The 14,306-nt window shown below is 34.0% G+C and overlaps 1 protein-coding gene across 4 annotated transcripts in view; it reads right to left on the bottom strand.

Moving 5' to 3' along the window:
- cac (calcium voltage-gated channel subunit cacophony) overlaps positions 1–14,306 on the bottom strand; it is an 89,853-nt gene that overhangs the window by 35,103 nt on the left and 40,444 nt on the right. For all 4 annotated transcript variants that reach the window (XM_073079076.1, XM_073079075.1, XM_073079074.1 and 1 more), the window contains exon 2: positions 1,462–1,596. In XM_073079076.1, coding sequence (XP_072935177.1) covers positions 1,462–1,538 — 77 coding nt within the window. In that variant the 5' untranslated portion in view covers positions 1,539–1,596. The remainder of the gene's footprint in view (positions 1–1,461; positions 1,597–14,306) is intronic.

Raw genomic sequence — 14,306 nt, 5'->3', positions numbered from 1 at the left:
TCCATATTCAGCTACGGGTCAGAGACATGGACCCTAAAGAAGGCCGACCGAGATCGCATTGACGCTTTCGAAATGTGGTGCTGGAGGAAAATGTTGCATATTCCCTGGACTGCATTCCGCACCAACAACTCCATCCTTCGAGAGCTCAATGTGCATACCAGTCTCTCTTCTATATGCCTACGAAGAGTACTGGAGTTCTTTGGTCACATTGCAAGGAAAGATGGAAACAACCTGGAACAGCTAACGGTTACCGGCAAGGTGGACGGTAAGCGCCCGAGAGGCCGTAGTCCGATAAGATGGTCGGACCAAATCCGTGCGACACTCGACACGAACCTGCACGAGGCTCTTCACGTAGCAAAGGATAGGCGTAGATGGCGTGACATCATCCAGAGAAAAATGACTCCATCACGGGGGGATCACGACCCTCAGTAATGAGGAACACGACGCGAGGAGGAGGATAATAAAAGGTAACCCGGTATAAATATGAAAAAAATTATGTATGAAATATTTTATGATATTGGTCTAAAATAGTTCATCCCGTTGATATTGTAAGGGACGACGAAGGAATTAAATTAACGAATTAAGCAATAGCATGTTCGTATATTCATCTACTTTGGTTTAATCACTCACACGCATTACGGTTTTAACAATGACACGTCTTTATTAGTAGTATATCGATGGGTTTTAAGGATAAACGGTATATAAGTTTAATTAGTACGCAGAAAAGATACAATGGGAAGATAGAGTAACTTTAACTAGGACATAAAATAACCTTGAGATGGTTATTTTATGTCCTAGTTAAAGTTACTCTAAGATAAAAGTCAAAATAAAGATAAAAGTCAAAATAAAGTGAGGTAGGTAAGTAACGATCATTGATCTTATGCGATGAAGTGACACCGGAAGGACAATAATACCAGACAAATGAAGTCTGACTAGGTATAATTAAATTGTTATTTTTATCTAAGTGATACTTAGAGTAAACAAAGTACATTTTATTTATTGTTTAGTGGTCACTAGACATTATGGTGATTTGTATACAGGTTATAAAAATTAATCATTGATTTATAGAGTAAGTTAAGTAACCTACGTTTTATTTTGCTAGAAATCTTCCTTTGAGAAATCTTCCTTTACATGTTTGAAAAGAAAAAATGTGGTTGGTCAATGATTATTCTGGTTAATAAATGTTATTAATGAATTCTAAACACTTTTTGTCTAAAGTGGATCACAAGTTGGATGCTGTTAGAAAACTTTTATTAAATATATTTACACAAATACATAATACAATAAAATACATGTTTAGTAGTGCTGTTATTGTGCTTCAAAAATATCTCTGTTTTATCAAACTTTTCAAACCATAACACTATCGTTCGAGTAAGAATTAAAAACCAAAAGTCGTGTCATTTCTGGAACACGAGATCATAAAAATAACGAAACAGCCATAATAAATTTGCGTAACTTTACCTCCGTATAGGATTTTCGTCGGAGAATATAAATAGCGAGCTGGGCCCCGGAGTAGCGGGCTGGTGCGCGCCGCCCATGGTATCAGCTGGCGCCGCGCGACCCTGCGCGCCCGCCGCCTCCTGCGCTGCCGCCAACCTGGAAAATACATAGAACGCTATTAAAATCACTGTTCAATCCTTTATCTACGACAGATTCTTCGCAGATTTTATATGGAAATGAAGAGGTTTATTGTTTTGTGATAGACGTCAAATTACACTTAATTACAATCTATCGAATGTTTTACCTTCCGAAGACCGAAATTTGACGACGTATGAAGAAATTGTCAAATGTCAATATCATAACATTGATACGACGATAGATCAATTATTAATAAAGGGTATAACGTTACTCGTTGTCGTAGTAGTACTCGTCGATTACAACAAACGCAAACGTTAGGGCTGCCTTCCTTATGCGTGACCTAAGGTAATAATAATTTACTTCACTCACACTTATTCAACATTTACATGTGTATGGACACATGAAATATATTTAACTTACTAAAATTGTTCAATTGTAACGTGACGTTGCCCTTTACAAACTTTGTCTCAAGAGACATAAACACAAAAATGGAAAAAATAACGCGAAAACAAAACAGCAATTAGCCAGCAGGCACAACCTTTTCATATTATTCTATTAGCATTACGCAAGTTTATTACATAAAGTTTATATAAACAATAACTCAAGGTAGGTAATTGTTGTAACTGATGGTAATATAAATGTACATTAATCTTAGTATGAATATAATTAGTTCCGGATCTTTTTCCCACAACTTTCTTTGTATTCTTTGAATTAATTCATGAATACCCACGAAAATCTATGTCAAATAAAAGAAACTATTCACAGAATTTATTTCACATTTATTTCTACCTTAAATTAGCACCCTTAGGCTATTATGGTAAAGCAATCTGCAATCTTCATTCCCTAATCAATTAATATGCATGCCTAAATACTGTTCCAACTATAGTAAGTAGCTTGAACCCACCTGCTAGATAGAAATGAGCTAGTGGTGTATTCGTCACAGACGGAATGTGAAGAATTCTAATAAGTTTTATTATATATTTAGGTAAAGTTAAGTATAAAGTACACTATGTTAAAATAATATAGTGCTAATGCCAAGAAATACGACACGAAGTAGTTACTCCACGTCTAACTTGCCACCTAAACGTCCGTATAGCAAGAACAACTGTGAATTGGCCCTAGTTTTCAACGCGGAGAAAAAATGCAGCACAAAGTTATAATGTAATGGAAAATCTATAGATATTGTCAACAAAGGTTCGTATTTTCACATTGCGTTAGGTATAAAGCGTATAGACGGGCTGAATATAGGTCAGTGCCTCGGCCCGGCCCGACGACACTAGGGCTGCCATCTGTAAAATTACCAACTCAACACAATGAGTAGAAGCCCGTACATTTTTATTGAAACCTGGATTTTTTCAGACGAGCGCAATATTTTACTATCAATGACAACGCTGACTTTGTTGTTACGTATTCGCAAATTGAGCTCCCATTTTAGTTTACATGTAAATAAAACGCTGCATTGTATTTTTGTCAAAATATTTCCATTTCATGTTTCACTTCTGACTATTATTATTGTTTACTTGTGTTTGTATTATTCGAATGTTATTTGTTTTGTACTATTTTGCACATGCCGTTTATTTTATACGATTTAAACCGTAACATCTAGAAACAGATCTCACTCTTTGATAAAATGTTTCCGACTTATATCCGATGATCCACAGTGATTTCAACTTGATGTATTGATTAAAATGTCCAAACGTCTATGAAATCATCAAAAGCAGTATGAGCCAGGACTTGGACTTGGAAAGCGTTTAAATCCATCTCGCTAAATACACACATCATAAAATATAACCGATACAAGTTATATAATCACAATTGATAAAAATATAAAATTCTATCGCTAATACGGAATGACAAGTTAAAATTACCTTACAACCTGTAAAAGCTTAGAAAGATATAATTTAAACCTTAAAAATACATATTTTACACGTGAACATAACTTATAGCAAATAATAATTGATTGAAATGTGTCGTTTTTGGCATATAATTTAATGTCATAAGCTAAATCCCTTGAACACCGTGATTATTTTTAAAATTAAATTCCCAGTAAACTATTTTATAATTTAAACTGTTTCTGGTTTAGACGACAGCCCTACACCCAGCTCCTGTACATTGTGTCGTCGGCGGAGTGAAAGGGGGTAACGAAACGAGTGCATTAGATTAATTAACGCGGCCTCGTGTTCAGGCGATGTTTTACTCTGGGGATGCGGACGGTTATCGGTTATTTGATTATCGGGCATCATGATAACGTGATAAGGTGAATTGTACGTGATTGATGGTGACCGATATGTCATTTAGGAGCTCATTAATCTATGTAACTGTTGAAAGTTAAGCTGGATGTTGCAAACGTGATTGTTCAAGCTAATTAATTAATCAACGCACAGCATCATTAATAATCTGATTTGTTTGTATATGAATTAAACATAGTGATATGTTTTCTCTTCTGACGTTGCCCGCGTGTACCGTTATAGAGTATTGCAATTGTAGCGAAGGCATCTTATAGATTTTCGAGTTATAAAGCTTATATTACTTTGTAACATATTGTGAGTGAAACAACCCGTCAAAAGCAATTCACCCGTTTCTGATGAGTACGGGCTAAGAGGTAATAAGTACTGTTTCGAAGTATGTCGTGTCAAATACAAAAATTTTTGCCAATTTCAAATCACAGAAAAATATTTAAATTCTACATATCTGGAGGTACAAAAATACATACATTGCCTTTACAATACCTTTGTAAACACACACACATTATCTATTTAAGCTAAGCTACAGTTATAGCATACGGCCCCCATTGAAGGGTTAGGCTACGTCCACACGGCACACACCGCCCATTTTTAGCGGGTATTCATTCTTATTAAAAACGAAGCACCACAGATTTTACACGATCATTTAAAATAAACGAATGTAATGGATCTAAATGCATTTATGTTAATTTAGTTAGCTTAAGCGAAGTATTCGATTAACGCTTTTAGAGCAGGGTGACTTGTTTAAAAAAATTGTAGTAAAGTGGCGGGAAATTTCTTTGTTGACATTAACTTGATGCGAATGAAGTAAATGCTGTCACACGTAGTTTTATGTTCGCAAAACTTGGAAAGTAGTCGGATTGACCTAAAATATTTCTTTTTTCTTCAAATAACCTCGAAACGCATTTTTTTCCCTTCCACAAACTGCGCTTTTTTCCAAAATATATATGATATTCATCATCTTCAACCCATTACTGTCCCACTGCTGGGCACGGGTCCTCTCTCTTTGAGATACCTCACATACCTTTGGGATATTTTTTTATAAATCTCTCAGGTACCTATGCAGGTTTCCTCGCGATGTTTTCCTTCACTGTTTAGCAAGTGATAATTAATTTCTAATACGCGCATAACTTTGAAAAATCAGAGGTGCGCGTGCCTGGCATTTGAACCTCGGACCCCTCGATCGAGAGGCCGAATTTTTTAATCACTAGACCATCACTGCCCTTGATATATGATATTAGCGAGCTTAAATCGGAAAATGAAAATTAAATTTCGTTATTATTACTACGACTACTAATTAAGACAAATATATGTCCCATTTTGAGTCATAAACAAATAGACACGTTATGTATGCGCCACTTAGCGAAAAGTCTAAGGCTTCTGTTCTATTCTATGCAGTACAATACCGTATCAAACAATCTCCCACTTCAGTTGGTTGTGGAAAAAGTAAACGGTTTATTTATAAATTGTAGATTTTATGCAACTGTGGCTACATTTATCATATAAAACTGTAAGCAGTCATTTCACCATTTCGTTTTTTAAAAAGTACTTTGTTGATTGATGACGATAAATGATTATTTATCGTCATCCTCATCGATCGATTCTGTATAACTGGAAGCCATAGTTTACCACATAGACTTGAAAATTAGATTCTAAACAAGTTCGATAACTTTTTTTAAGTCTTTCTTACTTTGTATTACTTAAATTATATTTAGGAAGTAGGTAAAGTGTGAGTAGATCGCTAAACACGTTTTCGACTAAAGCAATTCCATATAAATATACAAAAAAATGTAGATAGTGAATAATATTATCTAGAATGTATGTTCCCAACATTGAAAATACCTAGAATAGCGTGACAATTCGATTTCAAGTGGGTGTTTATGTGAGTTCGCTTAATTACTCATCATTTGCCCCATTAGGCCATTACACGATTCCTAGTAAATGCCTCATAATTCTAGAAATGCCTATCCAGTACATTTTGCTCCTATAATTTATCAAATGGGAAAATATAAGCTATTTCTAAATAAAACTACGGAAAATATGTTACACTTATTATTGAAACAGTCATACCATATAGATTGATATGGCGAAGATTCAGGATTCAAATCCCGGTAAGGCAGAAAACTGTTCTGTGTTATGCCCACGGCATATTTAATCTTAGTGGAACTTGAGTTGGGTTGTCTTACTTTATGTTTGTGATTGAGTTCGTAAAACCGAGAAAATTGTAAGCATTTGTAACTTTATAGTTCATTTGACCTTTTTATATAAACATTAACATATTGTTACCGTTTTATCTATACTTATCCACACTAATATTATAAAGAGGAAAACTTTGTTTGTTTGTTTGTAATGAATAGGCTCAAAAACTACTGGACCGATTTTAAAAATTCTTTCACCATTCGAAAGCTACATTATCCACGAGTAACATAGGCTATATTTTATATGAAATATATTTGATAAATAGATTTTGAGGCGGTACAAAGTTTGCCGGGTCAGCTAGTCATTAATATAAAAAAGAAACAAAAAACTTAAAAGTAATAGTTGACGAATCTGTTTATTACGAATAAAAAATATTAAAATATAGGTATATTCATTTCATAGAACAATTTTAAAAGCAGGCCTATAAATTTAATGTATTTCCAAAGATATTGCAGCACAATGAGACCCAAATGGTTAAAGTAGGGATGCTTTGAATATGGCCTTCTGTGGCTCATTAACTCGACCACTCGAATTACTGATGCGTGACAGGAACGTGCCATTTTCTTAATTTCACCGATTTAAGTTTAATTAATCACTTGCCTTGGAGTTCAAAATTATGAATTATCAATCTGATATATGAAAACAAACATATATGAATTATAGGGATGCTCAAAAAGACAGCCTTAAATGGAATAAGGAATATAATATTTTAAAAATAATATTGTTTTAATTGGTCGGTTGTTTTCCTCCCAGACTAACCATGTTACATTACACGTGTAAGTACAAAATTACATAAAAAGATCCAATAGAGTTTTTATATTAAGTGGTGGAAGAACAGAAGGGATAGAACATAATTATGACTTATAAATGTTTTTCCACAACTCATTAACCTTCGAGATACTGTTGAATACTCTGCATTTAAATGTACCTATAGCTTTTGTTATTATGATATGCTTTATAGAATATAAGAGCTGATTAGGAATGCCAATTAAAATGGAATAAAAATCATGCAAAGGACTCTAACTTCTATATTACCTAAATATTTGCATTTACTTTATCGTTATGCATGTTCAAATAAACTTATTGAAGGGTTTAGGAAACAAAAGGGGGTAGAAAATTAAAGGGCCAAGGACAACGTTTCTGCCCTTTTGCGGCTCATTAGGCAAATCACTTGAGTTATTGTCACGACGTTAGAATTATTGTGAAGGGCTTAAAGATTCCTTAATCGACAGATATACTTTAAACAATAATTAAGTTTTTAGGCGTAGTGCATTAATTCTTAGGTATTTCTAATAAATAATTATATTTATGTTAATACGACAAACACGACGATTAAATTGAACGCAAATAAACGTCTAAAAGTGAGTGGAAAATTAATGATAATCATGTTAAACAATATTTACCATTGCCGCCTGCTTTCCACAATTCCGACTAAAAACTTAAAACAATTCATACAATATTAACAATCCTTAAATAAAAAATACAAAACTTTCAACAATTAGCGTAATTTAAACAACACAAATAATTTGAATAAGAATCGCAGAAAGTTTAAACATGTAAACAAACCCATGACAGAAAAAACTAACGTACTCACATTGTATCCTATCTAAGCGTGTTTAAATGTGTGTAAATTCCACAGATAAATAAAACCGTACAACGAAACAGAATCGCGTGCCACTGTCATTCTTCTTTTAATAATTCTTCATTATAATAATTTCTGTAACGACCGGACGAATTAACAAAACGCGACGCAGTTTTTAAAATAATTTGAATGTAAACACGTCATGTACCGCGGCCCACAGAATGAGTTTGAGTTTTATTATCTGCGAGCTCTGTGACTGTTACACAAATTATGTTTATTTAGGACTACCGACGCATTATTGATTTAGAATTATGCTAACACCTCGATGAATGTTATCTGTTTTTGTACATAATTAGATGTTTAGAACATTTACACGAGTATTATATTATTTGTTTGTGACGTGAACAGGGGATGATAAGTGGGAAAGAATGTTACTTTTGACCCGACTGTACTGGAGGGTAATGTTTTTTGATCGTATGGTCAAGGAGCTGTATAGGCTCAAACGGATAGACGAATTTAAACATATTAGATATCGTTAGAATTATCTAATGGTACGGAAGTACCCAATAGGCTATAATTTTAAGTCGGGTTTTTGTATTTATAGTAATTGCTAATTTTATAAACACATCAGTAATTGAATATTTTAAGAACATGTTTTCGTACGGTTTTAGTAAATACTTAGGCAGTAAGCAAGCCGTGTGCTGCCGGCGTAAAAGAACTAATGACCTAAATGAGTCCCTATCTTTTAGTAGATGTTGTGAAAGGCGATTGAGCCGCAAAGAAGTAGCGGCATCTTCCTGCAAAGCAATTATATACAGACTTCAACACGCACTACTCAGCGGAGTGACTACGTTTAATTCACTGTCCAAACATCACAATGTGCGTAATTTCCTCTGATCTATCACGTTTACTTCAATGATATGTAATCTAGAAGATAGTTCGAATTTCATAAGTAATTCGCTGCCATACCAAAATTAAGTTAATTCATGGCCTATTTTATCCATTAATGGCAATTCACGTATTGTCGTTTAAAACACTTTATTTCTTATTACTGACCAATATATTTAGATCAAAATCAGGTCAAGTAAGTAGCTAGTTACAAAACAAACCGATCTTTGTTTGCAGTGATTAGTGCAATCGACAAACATTTATAATGACGACGCCAGAATTAGTGGTCCAATTAGTCCAAGCCCAATATCCAATTCTCATATCAGCGGCGGCGGCGCTCACGGTATTTTCGCGTGAACTAATATGAAATTAACGGTCAATGTAAGTATCAGCAACGCAATACTGCAATTTGCGATTCAAACGCATTGGTACTAATTGCTGACGTAGTTATTACTATTCCATTACTGGACACACATCTTTCCACAGAGATATGGGTTTAAGATAGCACATAATCTTTCACACTGTAATTGTGCATATTAAGAGATTAAAAGGCACCTCTTAAGAATATAAATTACTCGCTTTGATTTAACTAGGGATTAAAATTACTAGGCTAGTAATGGTGTACATGAACACAACATATATATTTTTAAAGCAGGTATTAGACCGATTTTTGACATCATTATTTTAAAGTAGGTATTACACCGACGTTTGAGATATGAAAACTTCATACTGTTTTCCATGCATTGTTGTTAATATATATCTAACATATTATCAGGCTAAAAACTATCCTTTTAAATCCATCAATTGAATGTTCAAGATTCGCCTAAAGAAATACATAAACAGACAAACCATCCAAACGATCGTGTAGTACACTAACAACCCATGGTTTAAAATAAGGATAACATTAAATTTAAATTCAATAACAGTTTAATAAACCAAATGTCCGTTTGTGGCGTACCGATGCACAATAATGACTATTTACCGTGAAACAGATTCCAACAGATTATTTACCCACGTAAAATGATAACATTATTAATCACGCCGCGCTCATAATTGACTGATTATCGCTTTTAACACTCTGCAATTAATTTCTGCTATCTCATAATTAAAATGGTTTTACTTGAATATATTTAATTAGTGTTTGAACATGTTATTTGTTTGATGTTAACTTAAAAATGGTTATACCTGAATTCGATATGAATTAATTTTAAGGCGGAGCAATTTACCTCTCAGTACCCTTACCATAACTTTTCAAAACATTCCACAATTTGACGTTACGTTTACTCAATGAATTATTCAGTTCCGTTTGCTTCAGTAGACTGAGTAAACGTAACATTAAGTAAGTGCTCAAGTCTTTTTGTCTGGCTCACATGTTCGCAAAAAAGAGAGACAAAACATAAAGCGCCATTTTGTCAATTTAGACATTTAATGTTACGTTACTGACATTATACTTCGGATACAATCCGCTAGGGGCATTCGGAATTTGTATGGGCAAATACTTAAACAAATACCAGAACAGTCATATTTGTCAAAACGTAAAAACTCATGGTAAGAGTACTGTGGTCGACTGTGGTGTTCGACCTAACGGAGAGCTCCTATTCTACTTAGGATTGATTGCAGATATATTTGGACTATAGTTACCGCTTACTACCTCGTAAAATGAATACTTCCTTTGTTATTTCAATTTCATAAAAAGTGGCCCTATCACACTAAGTTTTTCATACTTAAACACGGCGATATAAATACTAGACACCTAGACTAAAATAATGCCAGATAGATCACAAATTTCTATATTTTGATAACTTTTGGTATACATACTAACAATTTAGCGACCATTATGCTACTTATACCCATGATAGCATGGGTAAAGTTCACCTTACCTTACCTTAATATTCGACCGAAATACATGTACCCACTATCCAACCCTACCCAATAGCAAAGAACCCGCTATTAACCTTTTTAATAACGAAATTTCAGGAATACGTGGAAAGACATAACTTAACTATTTGCATTTATCAAATTATCGTGTCTGAGTCGACGACCAACTAACTATTCATAAAAATATCTATTTTCTTACGAGTACAGAATATAGGTTACATAATATACGAGTTACATAATATAGGTAATAATAATATGGAAGATATACTATATATTTCATTTTTAATTACCCGTAGGCATCTTTTGGACATATGTTACTAGTAGTTAGTATGTTATTTTTAATTTAATACATATAACTTTTATGTGATTCTAGTATAAAAAAGAAAAAAAAAACAAAGTCCCTTTCACTCACAATATAATATGTCATTTACGTCTATATTTCCGTGTTTTGCTAATACAACACAAACCGATGCGTAGTTATTTCACAACAACAATAAGATTGCGAGGGAGAAGCGAATAAAGGTGACGTCATGCTTTGTAAAGTTATGAGGGATGCTATAAATAGAAAGTGGCTGAGCCCTAATCAATGGTACATTATCTTTTAATAGCTATAACCTCCTCTTTTATACTATCCTAACAGTTTATGGCTAGGAAGTTAGGAACGTTAAATATATTATTAATAGTTCTTATGGTTGTTTGTTTACGTCTAAAAGAGAAAATTGAGCTTATCATTCGAGATGAAAGTGGTAATATAAACTTTGTTCATTAAATAGGTCTGCAATGTTTTATAGTTAAGACTAATGGTGTTTTACTTGAACAATGTTTTAATTACTGAAAAAATATCCGATAATAGGTAAAATAAGACTTATGTAGCAAATGAGCATGCAATCAAACTGATGGTAAGTGGCTACTGCCGCCCATGGGCATCTGTAATCAACCCCAGATAGTATTAGATATTTCTACCGGAGGTCGGCCACAGATGCGCCGCTACCCCTGAAGACTAAGCTGGAACGCCTCGGAAAAGTATGTCTCCCTTACCACACCCTTCAAAATAAAACCCAGCAGCGCCTAATACTGCTGTTATTAGGCAGAAATAGGTGTGGCGGTGGTACCGCCGGAGTCGAACCACAAAGGGTTCTACCACCTTCTGTTTAATATATTTGTCGAAATATTATATGGTATTTCTTATTACGATACATTATTTATTTCATTGATATATTCGCGCCATCAAACTGCAAGTTTTTAATATGACTATTAATTCTTACCTACCAAATATCAAAATGTCTAGTAGGCAGGCATTCTTAAATATCGATCTTTGGTGAGCAAAAGATTGTATAGATTAATCTAAATATATATAACTCAAAGGTGACTGACTCAAATAGTGATCTATCAACGCACAGCCCAAACCACTGGACAGATCGGGCTGAAATTTGGCATGCAGGTAGATGTTATGACGTAGGCATCCGCTAAGAAAGGATTTTGATCAATTCTACCCCCAAGGGGATAAAATAGGGGATGAAAATATTACTTCGTAACGCGAGCGAAGCCGCGGGCAAAAGCTCGTATATTATAAGTAACATGCCTTCATAATCCTTACGTTTCGTTCTGAATTTGCAATGAAAATGAAAATGAAGCAATCCACATTTGACACACATCCACACACCCATAGCTTATTTACCTCCCACATCTTTGGAAAAGCACCACAACGATAGCACACACATTGTATCCCAACGATCATATTTTATAGTAATTATTCGCGTAGGATGATGCGTGGGCCGCTCGTTTTTACTCTGATTTCACTTCAAAGGTTTCAATAAATGCACAACAATTTGCGACACCGAATGAAATTATTGTGCAACAGATAATTTGACTTAATTGCATAAAGTATATAAGATGTATTTATTTTGTTTAGGTTTATAGGGGCACATATAAATTGTTAGACAGGTACAATATGTTGCTTATACTATACCCGGTTGGGAACACGTTCTTAACTGAGAATTTTCGGTAATAAACGAATCGGCTTTGTCATTGTCTATTTACCCTTATCAATATAACTTTGAAATGCCATATCCTTTACATTATATGACATGAAAATAGAAATCAAGCCACATTGCCTTATTTTATTTTTGAAAAAAAAAAACATAATTGACAACAGGCGTTAACTATGAAATATAGATATTATTTTTCTGTTACAAGTAGTTTTAACTTTCATGTATTCCGAATTATTGCAGTTAACTTTATGGCCAAGTTAAAATAAATAAAAACATACGAACTTTTCTTTAGAAAATAAATAATAAAAATACGAACCATAATTTATTGTTCCTTTATTGTTACACTGTACAAAACCCGACTCAATTCATGTGATCGTGACATTGCCAAGTTTTATTTATTTAAGGATATATAGCGATCCACTTGGCCACTTTCCATTTTAGCGAATACATTTTCTATGGGTTTCCACAATTTGGCATAACGTGTTATTAGGTTATGAATTGCTTGTACGAGTGAGTCCTCAGGAAAGATAATATTAATGAAGGTCACAGTAATGTAAACTATGTCTTCTCCGTGAAATTTTATTTGTTTGAATGTGAAGAATTGTGCCAAATGCCACTTTCTTATATTATTCTATCGGCTGACTTACATATATTGCGTCCATCTCAGTTCGCAGGAGTCGCAAGGCATGTGTAATTGTCTTGCAGAATTTTTATATTCTATATGGAGCTGGTTACATATGTCCATGGACGGCAGTAGCCTTACCATTAGGTAGATTGCGCTCTTTTGCTTCACAAATAATTTAATTTAAATGTAGTATTAACAAAGACCGACTACTACTATAAAATATACCAAACAAATAGTATTATTTACACTATGCAATAAAATTCAATCGATTACCACGGATTGGTTTATTTTTATCGAAATATTAATTGTTATAAGTTTAATGTTTCTATTTATTTTTTTCTGAAATAAAAAACTAACCACCCGATAAATTTAATTGAATAATATAAATCGTCTGCATATAAATCCTCTTGAAACTTATCGTTGGCTCTATTACATTTTGTATCTGAATCTTTTTATCATTTAATGATGCGATAAAACATTATCGCAACATTAAAATATCATACTTACTACTAAATAAAGGTACAAAAGGGCCAAAATGCATAAAATAAAGATAGCCCATACCGCAATTAATCAAAATCGAAACTGGATGGCTACTTAAAATTCGCAACAACAAAAACCGTCCGTCACAACGCACCGCGGCTGCAGAAAAATGACCTATCACGAAGCGACACTGACAAATTATGAGAGTATCTGCGCCATAGGGTTTTCCCAACCGATGCCCATTAACATAACAGCTGAAGTGACCTCGAGGCCTACATCAATAAGGAAAAAATATTCTCTGGGCGAGTTCCAAGGCGCCTCGTTGGGTTTTCGGTGGAACTGGGCAGACTAGACGGCGCCCGACGAGCCCGACGCGCTGGCGCCACGCGGCATCTAGGATAGGTATGTGATGCGGAATTCTCCGAGACGCTATCAGATGCGAGATTGTTCCTGCGTAATGAGATCGGTAATCACTTTTGATGCATTGTCTCCAGTGCCAAGATAGAACTGGGACGTGAATAACTTATTGAAATCGGATAAAAATTACGAGTTGCTATAATAGTTTACAAATGAATTGATAAGTAAGTTTTAATAAATCAGTAAAATTTTCAAACTCTTTATTTCTGTAAATAGATAAAAGGGGATAAGCGATTATACATTCAAACCCATTTATTGAATATGTTATTTTTTGTAGAATTAGTTATTTTTCTCAGTACCACTTTGTTATTTATTTTAATTCTACTGGATATCTTGTGTTAGATAAGCGCGAATTTAAATTGAATTTATGAATTTAGGATATTCTAATTACCTATGCATATGTCCCAAATCTTGTGAATTCTGTT

This window comes from Epargyreus clarus, unplaced genomic scaffold, assembly GCF_041222505.1.
Source record: "Epargyreus clarus isolate Ecla_fem2 unplaced genomic scaffold, WU_Ecla_fem_2.2 ptg000014l, whole genome shotgun sequence".
In the NCBI taxonomy this organism is placed as follows: domain Eukaryota; kingdom Metazoa; phylum Arthropoda; class Insecta; order Lepidoptera; family Hesperiidae; genus Epargyreus; species Epargyreus clarus.
Note: the sequence above shows the minus strand (reverse complement) of the source record. Positions and strands in the feature narration are given on the sequence as shown.